Source organism: Oncorhynchus tshawytscha, linkage group LG03 (genome assembly GCF_018296145.1).
Source record: "Oncorhynchus tshawytscha isolate Ot180627B linkage group LG03, Otsh_v2.0, whole genome shotgun sequence".
Taxonomy (NCBI): domain Eukaryota; kingdom Metazoa; phylum Chordata; class Actinopteri; order Salmoniformes; family Salmonidae; genus Oncorhynchus; species Oncorhynchus tshawytscha.
Window position 1 is genome coordinate 41,934,681 of NC_056431.1, and position 16,830 is coordinate 41,951,510.

A 16,830-nucleotide genomic window follows, 5' to 3' on the forward strand; every position below is an offset into this window, starting at 1 on the left:
TTGACCAGGGCAAATAGGCGGTCATAGAACCTACTTTTTAAAATAAATATTGATTTCGTCATTGTAGATGAGAGATCATCGTTAGCCACAGTAATGTATTTATTCTAATCCAAATATGAAACAGAAATGATAGCTGGTGTAGATATGAAGTGAGAGGCTGCCTGTCTGTGGAAGAGGAGAGGTTATTGATGTTCCTCTCCAGTTATAATCAGCTGTCTAGCCATAATGGTCAGAGTTCATATACAGGTAATTACTTTGTCACCCGTGGCACTCCTCAACCACTTATTACGTTAACAGAGCCCGCGTCCCAATTGGCACCCTATTCCCTATATAGTGCGCTACTGTTGGCCAGAGCCCTATGGGGGCTCTATTGGGGCTCTATTGTCAAAGTTGTGCATTATAGGGAATAGGTTGCCTGTGACTGTGCTGTCCACATTCACAAGGTTAAAGAAAGGCTCTCTCTCCACAGTAACACTTCCTCTTGAAATCCACAGGCTGGCGACGGGCGGACCTGCCGTGGGCCTGGGAGGGCAATAAGCAGCCCAGCCAGCAGCCCAGCCAGACATAGTCATTACCCTTTACAGCAGCACACTGCAGCTAATTTCACTCCAATCACACTCTCTCACCCACAACACTCTACGGCTGCATTCCCAAATTGCACCTTATTCTTTAACCAGAGCCCTGGTTAAAAGTAGTGTACAAAATAGGGAATAGGGTGGCCTTTGACGCACCTACACTTTAATCCCACCGTTCTGGAGGAGGGATGTAACACTCTCTTTCATTGTGTACCGTCTCATTTCTCAAACGGGGTCAAGTCTCTGTAGCGATGCCCTGAGGGCAGAAATGTCACATTAAGCTCCAGTCACCGTCTACCTGAAAAGTTACTCCTAATATGCTATGAGGAGCAGGAGGGATGAGTGAAGCTTTGTTGTAGTTGTTTATGGGGGAAAAAAGGTTTCTGTTTGTTCAGAAGTGACACCCCATTCAGATAATTTTCCATTGTTCTGTAAATACTGCTTTTAACGATTTAGTTTATCCTGCGCATAAATTTTTCATGAATTCTTTACCCCCCCCCCCCTGTCACGATGGAAATCAGTCACACGGCAAACGTGGCCTTTTGAAAGATTTAAGTGTCCGCCGCGCCGCACACAGTGGGCTAGCGCAAATCAAGTCAACCATAATAATTGCAGCAGCAGAATTTATTGAGGTGCCGTAGCTGCAGTCAACTCATGCAACTAGAGGCGGCGTTGAGCTGCGGAGACGGCGGACTCCTGGCAAGGAAATAGGTTACTGAGACACTTACAAGCCAGAAAGGAACAGCAGAGTGGCTCCTCCATGGAATTCGGCCTCCCCCCTCATCCATATGCCAGCCAACAATGCCCCTCCCTCCGGTTCTGACTGGCTAGCTATTGGGTTCTGACATCCCATTGTTGCAGCTATTGCAGTGGAGCTCATTCACGCAGGTCACACTTAACTCGATTTTGATTGTGGAGCAACATGGTGCAGCAGTTTATGAAAGACTTTACTGTGGTAATTCCTCCTCGTTGCCTCAACGGCTGTTCTCATGGGCTGTGACCTAAAATGGCACCCTATTCACCATACAGGGCACTACTTTTGGCCAGAGCCATGGCTCTAATATAGCGACTAGGTTGCCATTTAGGTCACAGCCGGGGAATGTTAGTTTGGAAAAATGTTTTGACGAGGGGATTTTCATCAGTGTCCCGGCACAGCAAAATAGGAGAGTCACAAATGTATCTCCTATGAGTCAGTATGATAATTAATTAATTAATTAAGTGTGGAATTTGTTATTGCATCGACGCAAAATCCTTTAACTTCTACGTCTCCTATCTCCTCCATATATACCGAGTGTACAAAACATTAAGAACACCTTCCTAATATTGAGTAGTACAAAAGTGTTCCACAGGGGGTCAAGCTGGCTGGATGTCCTTTGGGTGGGGGCCATTCTTGATACACACAGGAAACTGTTGAGCGCTAAAAACCCAGCGGCGTTGCAGTTCTTGACACAAACTGGTGCGCCTGGCACCCACTACCATACCCTGTTCGAAGGCACGTCTTGCTGATTCAGCCTCTGAATGGCACACATGCACAATCCATGCCTCAATTGTCTCGAAGCTTAAAAATCATTCTCTAACCTGTCTCCTCCCCTTCATCTACACTGATTTGAAGTGGATTTAACAGGTGACATCAACAAGGGATTCACCTGGATAGTCTGTGTCATGGAAAGAGCAGGTGTTCGTAATGTTTTGTGTACTTAGTGTATTTTTCCCATTTATCAGACACTTTTATCGAAAGTGTCTAACAGTAGTGTGTACATACTGCATACATTTTGTATGGGTGATCCCAGCGGGAATTGAACTCACGATCCTGACGTTGCAAACATGTTATACCAAATAAGCTACACAGGTAACACTGACTTTGTCCTTCCATTCTTTCCCAGATGCCTCGACCTCGCGGGACACCAAGTCTCGAGTGACAGACACCTCTCAGTCGCCCACCTACCGCCTCCGAACGGAGCAGGAGCAGGTGGCCCTGTACTCCCCAGAGCAGACCTCGCTCCATGAAAGTGAGGGTCTGTTACTAATGCAGCCCCTCTGTTCTACACTCTCTCGCTCTCCTCTCTCTCCCTCCCCCGTCAAGGCTTTGCCACTCCCCCTCTCTTAGCCCCACCAGAGTCAGAGCCCTTTAATGATGCTTTGAAGTGTTCTGCTTGGCCTCAGAAGCACATGTGATGTGTATAGTTTTAATGAGCCAGTGTATGGCTCCAGTATGGAGGGTAGGGAGGTGGAAACGGACACTCTGTGAGGTCATTAGTACTGTGTGGACTAGCTAAATGTCATGTAGTGCTTTAAGGACACTCACTCGGTGTCTCTCTCTCTCTACTTCTGCTCGCTCTCTCTCCCTCCTTTCCTTTCTCCTTCTGCTCTCTCGCACTCTCTCCTTTCCTTTCTCCTTCTGTCTCTCAGGGTCTACAGGGAACTCCCGCAGCTCCACCCAGATGAACTCGTACTCGGACAGTGGCTACCAGGATGCCAGCAACTACTACGGCAGCCAGAACCAGAATAGTCTGGCTAAGACTGACATGAGGATGCCGCGCTCTTACCCGGGCACAGGCGGCACCTCTACACTCCTGAGGAATGCCAGGGCTGAGGGCCAGGCCCAGGTCCAGGTAAGCTCACAGAGCTAGAGGGCACACTGTCTGCAGCAGTCACGGCCATAAAGTTGGATAGAGGGCACACTGTCTGCAGCAGTCACGGCCATAAAGTTGGATAGAGGGCACACTGTCTGCAGCAGTCACGGCCATAAAGTTGGATAGAGGGCACACTGTCTGCAGCAGTCACGGCCATAAAGTTGGATAGAGGGCACACTGTCTGCAGCAGTCACGGCCATAAAGTCGGATAGAGGGCACACTGTCTGCAGCAGTCACGGCCATTGAGTAGGATAGACGTTTGCACTTGGCCACACTCGGACTGAAGCCAGTTTTAGCCCTCAATTGCATTGTCTATGCGGTCAGAAGTAGCCATGGCAAAGATAGGAGATGAGCTCTCTAATACATCTCTATGGTCATGATTAATATACTGACTGCCACAGAGCACACAGATACTACTGCTGGCTGAGAGATGGGAAGGAAGTTAGAGAAAAGCGAAAAATATATCCTTTAATAGTCCCATAAGATACTAGACACTTTCTGTGAGGATATAAAATATCACAGTAAAAATATTTTACGCCTCTATTAAATGTGATGCTGAAATGTGTGGTAGTTGCTAAGTAGTTTTGTCCTCATCTGTCCTGACAGGGCCCTGTGTTAACCGCCGCAGCCCCGGGTCGAGCCATGAGGAGGGTGAGCTCTGTGCCCTCCCGGACCCAGTCCCCGGCCTATGGCAACAGTGTGTCCCCCTCACGGGGCTCCCTGAGGGCCACCATGGGGAGTAACTACTGCTCGCCCATTGTCACAGAGCCCAAGCCTCTCTCCAGTATCTTCTCCACCACCCTGCCCTCAGCCCAGCGCGCCGGTTCCCCTTACAACACCCAGAAGGGTTCCCCCGCCGCCCTCCGCCGCATGGGCAGCGCCAACTCCCGCTCGGGCAGTGCCAGCCGCACCACTTCACCATACCAGGCCCTGGGGTCAGCCTCGGTGCGAATGGGCTCCCCCCTAACGATGGTGGACGGCCCCTTACCCCTCACCCAGCAGCCAGGGGGGTCGGCGGCGTCTCCAGGGCGCTCCAGCATGACGGCCCAGCCCCAGCACTATGGCTCCACCTTGCCTCGCTCGTTGATCCACCATGATGCAGACTCCTACGGAGCTCAGAGCTACGACGTCTACGAGAGGATGATCCCACGGCCTGACAGCCTCACAGGTCAGCTCTTCTGTCTTCTCCTCCCTGCTACCCCCCCCACACCCCACTCCAGAAAGCTATCTAGAGTGGGTGTGCTCACTCTATCCAGGTCTCTACTCTCTCCATTAGATAACACGTGCATACCTTCACAGGGCAGGAGATAATGTCTGCTTCTCAAATGGCGCCCTGTTCCCTACAAGGTGCATTATTTCTGACCAGAGCTCTGCGAGACTACTGCCGCCTCTGCCTCCTTCACTCAGTGGTTAGTTGTTGAGCATATGCTACACTTGGCGATAGCCAGTCTGTCACAGGAGCACAGGTCAACAATTTATGCCTGATAATAAGTAGATTAAGGTTGTCTCCCCGTAATCGGAGACAGGCTCCAGTCTGTGGCTCTGCTGTCAAGCTTTTCCGTTGGCATGCTGCGGCACAAAGTGAGTCACTGCGCCCAACCTCGAGAGCCCTAATTTTGACCAGATCACTGTTGACCTTGGTCAGGCGCTGGTCACAAGTAGTGCACTATATAGGGAATAAGATGCCATTTTGGGACAAAAAGCCTGTGTCTGTCTGTGGCATGGACCAGGGCCAGCCCCTGCCTCATGTAGACTCGCGTCCTTAACCACAGGCCACCGTTTGAAGGGAAACGCCAGAGGGTTTGGCAGAAGATCGATCCGTATGATCGTGGATGGGTATGTATGTTTTCCAGCGACTCACACAGTTGGATGTATTGCCAGTGTACTTGAATGCATGCAAATAGGCCTATATCCACTGAGAGAAACTATGTGCTAGATTAAGACGAGAGTTTCTTAAGCAAATAGTGGAGCAGAAGAATAATTTACAAAGACTTTGTTGTTTGTGTAGGTTATCTGATTTTATCCCAAGTACATAGATGATTTCCAGTTTTTAAAATTTTATATTTCCACGCTGAGGTTGGAATAATACTATGGAATTGTGTAAATGATGATAATGCTTTTTTAGTATAAGAGCAGTTTGAAAAGACTGCCTGAAATTTCAGCGTGTTTTGGTGGGAAAGTTTTTGCCTGCTTGGTGACATCACCGGACGGTAAATGAGTTAATAGTTGAAAACCTTTATGCCAATAACAGCTAGTTTTCAGTTTTCCCCTCCCCGCTCAGACCTATTCCATTCAGTCCCAGAAAAAATTCTTGCTTGAGCAATTGCTCTTTGCTAAGAAGCTATTTTTGTTTCTTTGGGACCATTTTAATTGAAGACAATTACAAAAAGGTACTTAATTGTTACAAGAAATGATTTGATATTGAGATTGGATTTTGTTTCCCCTGTCAACTTCATTACATTTGCAATGAGTCGTTAGCAGCGGGTGCAAACATGCCTGCCTGCCTGCCTTCCCCCTGAGATACAGAGAACATCCGTGTGCTCTGGTTGACAGCTCCACTAAGTAATTCATATGTTGTGTGTTGATTGATAGATCTGTTGTCGTTTCTCTTTGCGGGTGTCAGCCATAGGAGTCTGACTTGACATTTCAATGCCGGTAAATATGAGCTGCTTGACAGGGAGTCTGAAGAAAGAATGGTAGAATAATGGTAGGCTTTTCTTCTTCCACTGCGTCAGAAGTGAGCATTTGTCACTGGTTTTGTCGTTCCCGTCTGAGACGTGAGTGTTAGGTAGGGCGTGTTATCTCTACTTTTCGGTCGTGTTTTTGTTCCTCTTCGGAGGGAAGAACACTGTGGTGCGTACAGTTTGAAGGAAACGACGTTCTATAATTCCTCACAACAGGGATTCTGTTCTTGGTATAAAGGCCCAGCTGATTCAGAACGTGTAAGCGGCGTGCTGTGTCCCGACTGGCACCCTATCCCCTACGTAGTGCACTACCTTTTGACCAGAGCCCTGGTACACTACATATGGAGTAGGGCGCCGTTTTGTTCTCCACACCAGAATAATCCTCTGATATTTTGAGGCTTTTTTTACAATGGATCATTTAATTGATTCGTTTTCCATTGAAGGCTAGAAAACAAAAATGCATTCCCAGTGTTTTTTTGAAGAGCGCGGGAAATGATTCTCAGCTATTGCGGGCCAGCCACATCACAACAGTAAGAGTAATGGCTCAGCTGATGTTAATTTGTCCTCTTCCTTTCAGTCCAAGAACTCTTCCATGAGCTGTTTTTAGATATCTGCTCTAGATAAGAAGGTAGGTAGATTATGAAAAATGGCTGCTCTTCCAAGGCACACGGATCATAAAAGGAGAGGCACATTACATATGGTTGCTGTTTTCATAATGGGCTGCTTTGCGGATTGGTATTGAAATGTAGACAGTCAATTTACGGTACTAGGCCTATGACATTTTACTGAGGGCCTTCTGTTATTTACTGTATATACAGTCTATGGTTCCCGCCTTCAAACTAATAATCATATGACTTTGTGTTGTGTTTTCTTTTAAAAAATTATTTCAGCTGTCCCAGTTAGTCCAGGTTTTTATTGTGAAAAGGTTGATTTAATGTGTGTGTTTTTGACCAACTTTTCCTGCTGCCATTGGATATCTACAGAACCCCTGGTCGATGATGACCTTCAAGGTGAATTCTAACTTCGTCATGATCCACCACCCCTCTTATAATGCGTTTGACTCAGAGGTGATGTTTCTCCTAGGCACAGATCTCGGATCAGCTTACCTTGCCCCAATCCTAGCCTTAACCGTTAGTTGGGGAAAATGCTAAACTGACCCAAGATCAGAGTATAGGGGCAAATTCACCCTACTCCGTGGCTGTATTCTCATCAGTGTCTTAGCATGGCATGTGTGGGTTGCTACGTGTTACCTTTTTTTGTTCGTAGTATGATCCTAATGTCCAACCTATTACCTTTTAACAAGCATTAAAACCCCATTCACATATGGGAGACGTTTAAAAGGCTATGGAGAAACGCCGTCAAGTGAGGAGTTATCATTCCCAGACCAAGTAAGTCTGTGGTTTCTCCATTTCTTTCCCATTACATTCTTGAACTGTTGTAAATCGGTGCCCAATAATGATAATCTCTGCGAGGCTGTTATATCACTGCAGTACTCAGTCTCTCTCTCTCTCTCTCTCTCTCTCTGCTGATGGCCATAATCCACATCCTCTACGATGACTGATATCTCATGGCTTTTTAAACCTGTTCTCTGAGGTGCAAAGTCTGTAGACACGTTGGCCACTGTGGCCCGTCCAAGCCCAATAGGTCTCTTCTGAATTCTGCTGTCTGCCTCTGTCCCAAACCCTCATGCCTCCTCTCACCTAGCTGTCCCCATAGAAACTAGCCGACACAAAGTCACATACTGTATGTCCTTTGATGGCAGCATTGCACAGCTCCTCTCCTCGTCTGGGTCAGGACAGCCTGAGTGACCCGTGGATTATGTCAGATGCTTGAGCAGCTGTGGCAGCACTGACTGGGATGTTGACGTTCACATACCCGCACTCGATGGCGTTCACATGCCTGCACTCGTTGGCGTTCACATGCCTGCACTCGTTGGCGTTCACATGCCTGCACTCGTTGGCGTTCACATGCCTGCACTCGTTGGCGTTCACATGCCTGCACTCGTTGGCGTTCACATGCCTGCACTCGTTGGCGTTCACATGCCTGCACTCGTTGGCGTTCACATGCCTGCACTCGTTGGCGTTCACATGCCTGCACTCGTTGGCGTTCACATGCCTGCACTCGTTGGCGTTCACATGCCTGCACTCGTTGGCGTTCACATGCCTGCACTCGTTGGCGTTCACATGCCTGCACTCGTTGGCGTTCACATGCCTGCACTCGATGGCGTTCACATGCCTGCACTCGTTGGCGTTCACATGCCTGCACTCGTTGGCGTTCACATGCCTGCACTCGTTGGCGTTCACATGCCTGCACTCGTTGGCGTTCACATGCCTGCACTCGTGGCGTTCACATGCCTGCACTCGTTGGCGTTCACATGCCTGCACTCGTTGGCGTTCACATGCCTGCACTCGATGGCGTTCACATGCCTGCACTCGATGGCGTTCACATGCCTGCACTCGATGGCGTTCACATGCCTGCACTCGATGGCGTGCCACATGCCTGCACTCGATGGCGTTCACATGCCTGCACTCGATGGCGTTCACATGCCTGCACTCGATGGCGTTCACATGCCTGCACTCGATGGCGTTCACATGCCTGCACTCGATGGCGTTCACATGCCTGCACTCGATGGCGTTCACATGCCTGCACTGCCTGCACTGGCGTTCACATGCCTGCACTCGATGGCGTTCACATGCCTGCACTCGTTGGCGTTCACATGCCTGCACTCGATGGCGTTCACATGCCTGCACTCGATGGCGTTCACATGCCTGCACTCGTTGGCGTTCACATGCCTGCACTCGATGGCGTTCACATGCCTGCACTCGTTGGCGTTCACATGCCTGCACTCGTTGGCGTTCACATGCCTGCACTCGTTGGCGTTCACATGCCTGCACTCGATGGCGTTCACATGCCTGCACTCGATGGCGTTCACATGCCTGCACTCGATGGCGTTCACATGCCTGCACTCGATGGCGTTCACATGCCTGCACTCGTGGCGTTCACATGCCTGCACTCGATGGCGTTCACATGCCCGCACATGCCTGCATGGGCGTTCACATGCCTGCACTCGATGGCGTTCACATGCCTGCACTCGTTGGCGTTCACATGCCTGCACTCGTTGGCGTTCACATGCCCGCACTCGTTGGCGTTCACATGCCCGCACTCGTTGGCGTTCACATGCCCGCACTCGTTGGCGTTCACATGCCCGCACTCGTTGGCGTTCACATGCCCGCACTCGTTGGCGTTCACATGCCCGCACTTCACATGCCCGCACTTGGCGTTCACATGCCCGCACTCGTTGGCGTTCACATGCCCGCACTCGTTGGCGTTCACATGCCCGCACTCGTTGGCGTTCACATGCCCGCACTCGTTGGCGTTCACATGCCCGCACTCGATGGCGTTCACATGCCCGCACTCGTTGGCGTTCACATGCCCGCACTCGTTGGCGTTCACATGCCCGCACTCGTTGGCGTTCACATGCCGCACTCGTTGGCGTTCACATGCCCGCACTCGTTGGCGTTCAGTTGGCAAATGCCAGCCGAAACCTGAGCCTGCAGATTGGCTGCAGCTCCCTCTCTCACTTTGGCCAGATCCAGACCACCATCCTCCCTGCTCCCCCCAAGCTCCAGCATTGGCAGGAAGTCATCTCTCCTGAAAAACGTTCCTGTAATTATGTCCGATGTCCATTTCAGAGCACTGGAGGAGAGCAAAGGGAAATGTGGATCAACAGCATTTTAGGCATGTGTGGCCCTCAGCCCCACGCCTAGTAAAGCCTTATGCGTTGGTTTACGGAAAGAGTGGCGTTTACTTATAGCCTGCTGATTTCCATACTTATGTTAGTAATCTTCTGCATGATCGAGAGCAGATCAGATTGTCTTAATGGATTTCGTCATTTCTTGCCCCTATGTTGGGAAAAGTTTTAGCAAATTATTTTGGCTCAGGAATGTAAGTCCGCTGCATCCATTTTTTAAAATGTTTGTTTCTGCAGAGTCAGTGTGCCAAATTGCCACCTCCCTACAGCACGTCTAGCCAAGTGCAATCTGTTCGGGCCACGGGAGGAAGTGAAGGCAGCGTTAAATGAGTCTAACACACCATGAATGTTCACCATTCATATATTATTTTCAGAGACAATTCGCAGCTGCTTTAGAACCTGACTGCTGCGTTTCACCAGGGAGCAGAATAAAGGCACTGGGATTAGTGTGTGCTAAGGTTTATAATGGTACTGTTAGTTAGAGAATGGGGGAGAGGGCGGGGAGAGAGCCTGCAGAGCGGAGCGGGATGGATATGCATGGAAGCTCCTGTCTCTGGGAGATTCCTTCCTCTCCTTCTCTTTTCCTCTCCTCCTCTTCTCCCCTCAAGCTACGGTTCTACTGAAAGCCCTCATCATGTCCAACGGATAAGCCGATTTACTTGGCTGTGGCGGGCTGTGATGTGGTGTCCAACACCGGCTCGTTGATATTCCCCTTCTCTAATCAGAAACCTTTCAACAAGAGAAACCCAAGCGAATTACTGCCAATCGAAACGCCGTTGTCTGAAGCGTTGCAGATTGACTATATGAGCCTGCGCCACCGCCTGGATGTGTCACCACAGCAGCCCACATCAACCTCCCCAATGACAACCCACTGGGCACACCACATCATTTCATCATGGAAATGTGGGTAATATTTGGTTGAGACGTTGATCAATGAGATTTCAACCTTTTATTCACCCACTCAAAAAGACAGCTAGAAGTTTGTTGAATTCCCAATGTGTTATCACTATGCTTTCAACCATCTAAAAGCACAACCAAATTCCAATGGAAAAGCAATGTATGATTTTTGGTTTAGTTGGCATTCAAATGTTTTATCACTATTTGTTGTGCTTTTTAAAATGGTTGAAAGTGCAATGTCTTTTTTTTAATACAACTATTTAAATGTTATCACCGATTTTTATAGCAATTGTGAAGATCTCCACAGACCTGCGACCCTTGCAGGCTATCTTGAATATGCACGCTTTCTATGATTAGATAAGACATTTATAGTTACAGTATGCTAACCTCAAAATGTGGCAGTGGATGTGTTACTCATTTTGAGTTTGAATATATACTGTTACATTAGTTTGTAAAAGAGCCTTAACTTTAGGCTATTTACTCTCTTACAAAAGTCATATTAAATTGTGTTGACAACGCAAACCAAATATCAACATTTTTAAAGGATATCTAATGCTTGGATAGTTTAATCTGAGCTACTGGCTTAATCCTATTATTTAACTTTTATTTTTGATTTAGTTGTAGATGAATTGCAAAAGTGATATTGTACTTGGTTGTCAACGCAACCAAAAATCAACATTTTGAAGGAGATGTATCTTTTGTGCCACTTAGTCTGGATTTAATTCCAGTTTGTCGACAAATTTAATAATTGATATGTTGGATTCTCGTCTTTGTCTCAACCAAGAATCAAAGTGAAAGAATAGGACAAAATCAAGTCAAACGCTGTGTAAAGTTTCTGAACATTTGTTTTAGTCTTATTCTTTAACTTAGATTTTTGGTTGAGACGGGAATCCAACATTTTAATTATGAATTTGTAGACCAACTGGAATTAAGTCAGTGACACAGTGTTGGATTCACATCTCACAAAAGAAAGATCTAGCAAAGCTGCAGCTGGCTCAAAACACGCCTTGCCCTTAACTGCACATACAGCACTAACATCAACAACATGCATGCCAGTCTTTCCTGGTTGTGTGTTGATGAGCGATTAACTGATTATCTTCTAGTTTTTATGAGAGTTATTGCTGTAATGAAACCTCCAGATTGTCTGCATAATCAAATAACATCCAGCTCAGACACCAATACATACCCCACAAGACATGCCACCAGGGGTCTCTTCACAGTCCCCAAGTCCAAAACGAATTCACTGCAACGCACAGTATTATACAGAGCCATGATCTCATGGAACTCCCTTCACTCAAGCAAAAAGCAAAATTAACTTTAAAAAAAAAGACAATTACAAACGTCTCATGGAATGACGGGGACTGTGAGGGGACACGCACTCACCAACACACTAACACACCATTTTTTTTGTTGTATTTTAAATTTGTTTGACTGACCTTGTCTTATCAGTGTTTTGTTACTTGTCATGTTTTGTGTTATTGTGGCCCCCAGGAAGAGTAGCAGCTTCTTCTGCTAAAGCTAACGGGGATCCAAATAAACAAATCAATCTCGACCAAAAAAGAAAGTTAAAGAATAGGACTAAATCGAATCAAATCATATCAAATTTTAAATGCGCTTTAAAAAAGTTTGCGTTTGCTTTTGATTTAGTTCTATATTTTTTTACTTCGATTTTTGGTTGAGGTGGAGATGTATATCAGACAATGATTAACTTGATTCAATTTGAAATCGATCAAAGCTGTCCTTTTTTTGTTGAACCCTCCCACTTGGCAAAAACAGGTTGTGTCAATGTTGTTTCCACGTCATTTCCACACAAAAAACCTGGGATGTTGTATCAATGTAGAAAACTGATTTGGATTTAAAAAAGTAATCAACTTAAGGGAATTTTGTATATTTTTCACCCAACTTTTAAAAATGTTGTGTGGGGGGAGATTTCACATTGAATTCACGTCCGTTGACAACAAAATGGAAATCAAAACTAGACTGTTCCCAGTGGGCTTGTTTAAGTTGATGACTTTTCAAATGCTATATAAAGGCCTAAGTAGTATCATTGACGATATTTGACTTACAAAGTATGGTTACAGCTCTCTAGGCCCTCTAGTCTTTTCTATTTTTACCAATGACCGGCCACAGGCATTAAGCAAAGCATGTGTGTCCATTTATGTTGCTGATTCAACCATATACGCATCAGCAACCACAGCTAATTAAGTCACTGAAACCCTTAACAAAGAGTTGCAGTCTGTTTTGGAATGGGTGGCCAGTAATAAACTGTTCCTGAACATCTCTAAAACTAAGAGCATTGAATTTGGTACAAATAATTCCTTAAGTTCTAGAACTCAGCTGAATCTGGTAATGAATGTTATGGCTGTTGAACAAATTGAGGAGACTAAATTACTTGACAGTTTACAACCGAAGGTAATGCCAAGGTCAAAACGTATAGATTCAATGGTTGCACAGATGGGGAGAGGTCTAGCCGTAATAAAGAGATGCTCTGCTTTTTTGACACCACACTCCAAAAAGCAAGTCCTGCAGGCTCTAGTTTAGTCTAATCTTGATTATTGTCCAGGCGTGTGGTCCAGTTCTGCAAGGAAAGACCTAGTAAAGCTGCAGCTGGCCCAGAACAGAGCGGCATGTTTCGCTCTTAATTGTAATCAGAGGGCTGATATAAATACTAAACATGCCAGTCTCTCTTGGCTAAGAGTTGAGGAGAGTCTGACTGCATCACTTATTTCTGTAAGAAACATTGTTGAAAATCCCAAATTGTTTGCATTGTCAACTTACACACAGCTCTGACAAATACACACTTATCCCACCAGACATGCCACCAGGGGTCTTTTCACAGTCCCCAAATCCAGAACAAATTCAAGAAAACGTACAGTATTTTATAGAGCCGTTATTGCATGGAACTTCCTTCCATCTCAGATTGCTCAAATAAACAGCAAACCTGATTTTTAAAAAACTGATAAAGCAACACCTCGTGACACAAAGCCTCTCCCCTATTAGACCTAGATTGTGTGGGTTTGTATGCATTGATATGAAGGCTACGTGTCCCTTTAAAAAACAAATCTATGTCGTTCTGTCCTTGAGCTGTTCTTGTCTCTTGATGTTCTGTGATATGTCATTATGTTTTGTGTTGGACCCCAGGAAGAGTAGCTGCTGCTTTTGCAACAGCTAATGGGGATCCTAATAAAATACCAAATACATTTAATTTGCTCTGTTAAACCTACCCTTTTGGAATGACTTCGATAGCAACAGTGAATATATTTTGTGATTAAGAGATCTCTCTAATCATTCTCACGATAGCATATTGGTAATAGTCAGTGACAAATGTCGAAGCTAAGCAGGGCTGGGCTTGGTTCAAATCCTGGATCTGAGACCAAATAAATAGCTGTAGATAGATCATCTCTCCAGTAGGAGGTACTGCCCAGCCTATTGTTTTTTTTTCTCATAGTGGATATAATGTTGGATCTGACATTGTTTCAAAGGTACAAATTCAACATATTTTATATCTGTTGAAAATTGGCTACAATGATGCCATAATCCTCTGGCTGATATTTCGCCCTCAAATCCAATGTATTTTCCATGTAGATTCCAAGTCATACGTTGACAAATGTACATTGGAACAATGCTGATTCATCTAGTCTTTTGCAACCCCTCCATGGGGTTGCAAAATTCCCAGAATCAGGAGGAAATCTGGAAGCTTTCTACCAGGAATTCTGGGAGACCTTGGAATTTGGGGAATATTACCATTTTGCCAGTAGTTGCTTATTTTCCCATCCTCTTTGATCTAATGTATTAATGTGCTTTCTAGTAACCCATGGAGAACTACAGTTTTAGCGGATGATATTATCTATGCTTATCATGTCCCCCCAGTAAGTTGTTTGAATAGGGTTTATTCTCCACTGGCTCGCCATTTAGCTGTTCATTAGTTAGTGTGCGAAGCTGGTGGTTATTCAGGGTCTCGCTGAAGCCCCCCCCCAGAGACGAAGCTCTCCCCTGGGTCTCTCTCAACAGCTGACCGCACGCTGCGGATGCTCCAGAGGTCATGTTTATTTGGCACTGTTTCTGAGGGAGAGTAGGCAAGTGTGCTGCTGCTGAGTGGTTATACCTGTATCCCAAATGGTAACCTATTCCCTTTTTTTTTTTTTTTTTTTTTTTAGAGCGCTAGTTTTGACCAGGACCCACATGGGGTGTCATTTGGGACACAGCCTACAGCTGCCTTACTGGGCTTCAGCTCTCCCCGGAAAGACAAACACTTCTATTTATTCATTTTCGCTGTTCTGAACTCTGATAAGAATCCCTCATTTATCTCATTAACGCATGGCAGTGTTGAGCAGCTTGAGAGCCTCTGCTCGCCCAGCAGTGTTGGACCTGAGCCAAAAAATAATCGTGTTTGGGCTCTATTGAAATGAGCGAAGTATGCAGTGAGTGCTCAGTGACTCGGCCACTGCAGTCTCTCTCTTGCGCTGGGGAGTTGAGTCCCCTTGATGCGAGGTTAGGTCACATATCCACATGAGCCATGTGTATGGGATCTGTTACCCTGAAGCAGAGGGGACTAGAGGGTATTGCGCTGTTAGGAGCTAAGGCTTGTGAGCTTTGGGCCGGCCGCGGCGGTAATAACTGCAGGCTGGATTTATACGCCTGGATGCGTAGTGGCAGATGCTGCTTTCCTGCCGTAGGCTCCGGTTGCGTCCCAAATGGTACCCAATTGCCTATGTAGTGGTCTAAAGCACTGCACTTTAAAGGGTATGAGGTGCCATTTGGGATGCAGGCAGACATTGTTCCACATCCGGACCGACCAGACCTCCGTCAGTCAGCCGTGCTGGGTTGTGACTCCCCCAAATACTGTTGTCATGGTGGGTCATCTGGTGTGAATTTCTAATTTGATTGACCTCATCAGGGCTTTCCCCTGGTAAATGAGCTTATGGTTAGGAGAACCCACCCCCTTCCTCCATTTACAGAAACACACACACCTCCTGACATCTGCTGGCTCAGCCGTGTGTTCTACTAGCCCATATATCCATTCACTCTCACTAGAAAGCCTGATGGGGAAGGCAACGTCTAGCCTATCAAGACGAGTTCCAAATGGCTCCCTTTTATAGTGCTCTGCATCGGGAATAGGGTGCCATTTGAGATTCACCCCCAGGTATAGCCACAAAATCAATTTAGCCACAAATAAACAATGAAACATGTTCAATTTGGTTTAAATAATGCAAAAGCAATGTTTTGGAGAAGTAAAAGTGCAATATGTACCATGTAAAAAAGCTAACGTTTTGAGTTCCTTGCTCAGAACATGAGAACGATGGTGGTTCCTTTTAACATGAGACTTCAATATTCCAAGGTAAGAGGTTTTAGGCTGTAGTTAATATAGTATTTATAGGACTATTTCTCTCTATACCATTTGTATTTCATATACCTTTGACTATTGGATGTTCTTATAGGCGCTATAGTATTGCCAGTGTAACAGTATAGCTTCCGTCCCTCTCCTCGCTCCTACCTGGGCTCGAACCAGGAACACATCGACAACAGCCACACTCGAAGCATCGTTACCCATCTCTCCACAAAAGCTGTGGCCCTTGCAGAGCAAGGGGAATAACTACTCCAAGTCTCAGAGCGAGTGACGTTTGAAACGCTATTAGCGCACACTCCGCTAACTAGCTAGCCATTTCACATCGTTTACACCAGCCATTAGGCTGATAGGCTTGAAGTCAAAAACAGCGCTGTGCTTGCGAAGAGCTGCTGGCAAAACACACGAAAGTGCTGTTTAAATGAATGCTTACGAGCCTGCTGCTGCCTACCATCGCTCAGTCAGACTGCTATATCAAATCATAGACTTAATTATAACATAATAACACACAGAAATACGAGCCTTTGGTCATTAATATGGTCGAATCCGGAAACTTTCATTTCGAAAGCAAAACGTTTATTAATTCAGTGAAATACGGAACCGTTCGGTATTTTATCGAACGGGTGGCATCCCGTTAGTCTAAATATTGTTGTTACATTGCACAACCTTCAATGTTATGTCATAATTAAGTAAAATTCTGGCAAATTAGTTCGCAATGAGCCAGGCTGCCCAAACTGTTGCATATACACCGAATTACACAATTTCACCTGGTTAATATTACCTGTTAACCTAGATTTCTTTTAGCTAAATATGCAGGTTTAAAAATATATACTTCTGTGTATTGATTTTAAGAAAGGCATTGGTGTTTATGGTTAGGTACAGTTGTCCAACGATTGTGCTTTTTTTCGCAAATGCGCTTTTGTTATCATCCCCCAGCGTTGCATCG

General features: G+C 46.0%; 1 protein-coding gene across 10 annotated transcripts in view; it reads left to right on the forward strand.

The window, feature by feature from the left end:
• The window catches only part of LOC112235792 (plakophilin-4), a 129,209-nt gene that overhangs the window by 68,965 nt on the left and 43,414 nt on the right, over window positions 1–16,830 (forward strand). For 6 of the 10 annotated variants that reach the window (XM_024404333.2, XM_024404320.2, XM_024404357.2 and 3 more), the window contains exons 5-8: window positions 2,459–2,590; window positions 2,985–3,187; window positions 3,815–4,376; window positions 6,876–6,902. In XM_024404333.2, the coding sequence (XP_024260101.2) occupies window positions 2,459–2,590; window positions 2,985–3,187; window positions 3,815–4,376; window positions 6,876–6,902 (924 nt within the window). The remainder of the gene's footprint in view (window positions 1–2,458; window positions 2,591–2,984; window positions 3,188–3,814; window positions 4,377–6,875; window positions 6,903–16,830) is intronic. The other 4 variants (XM_024404341.2, XM_024404372.2, XM_024404325.2 and 1 more) reach the window with 3 other exon arrangements.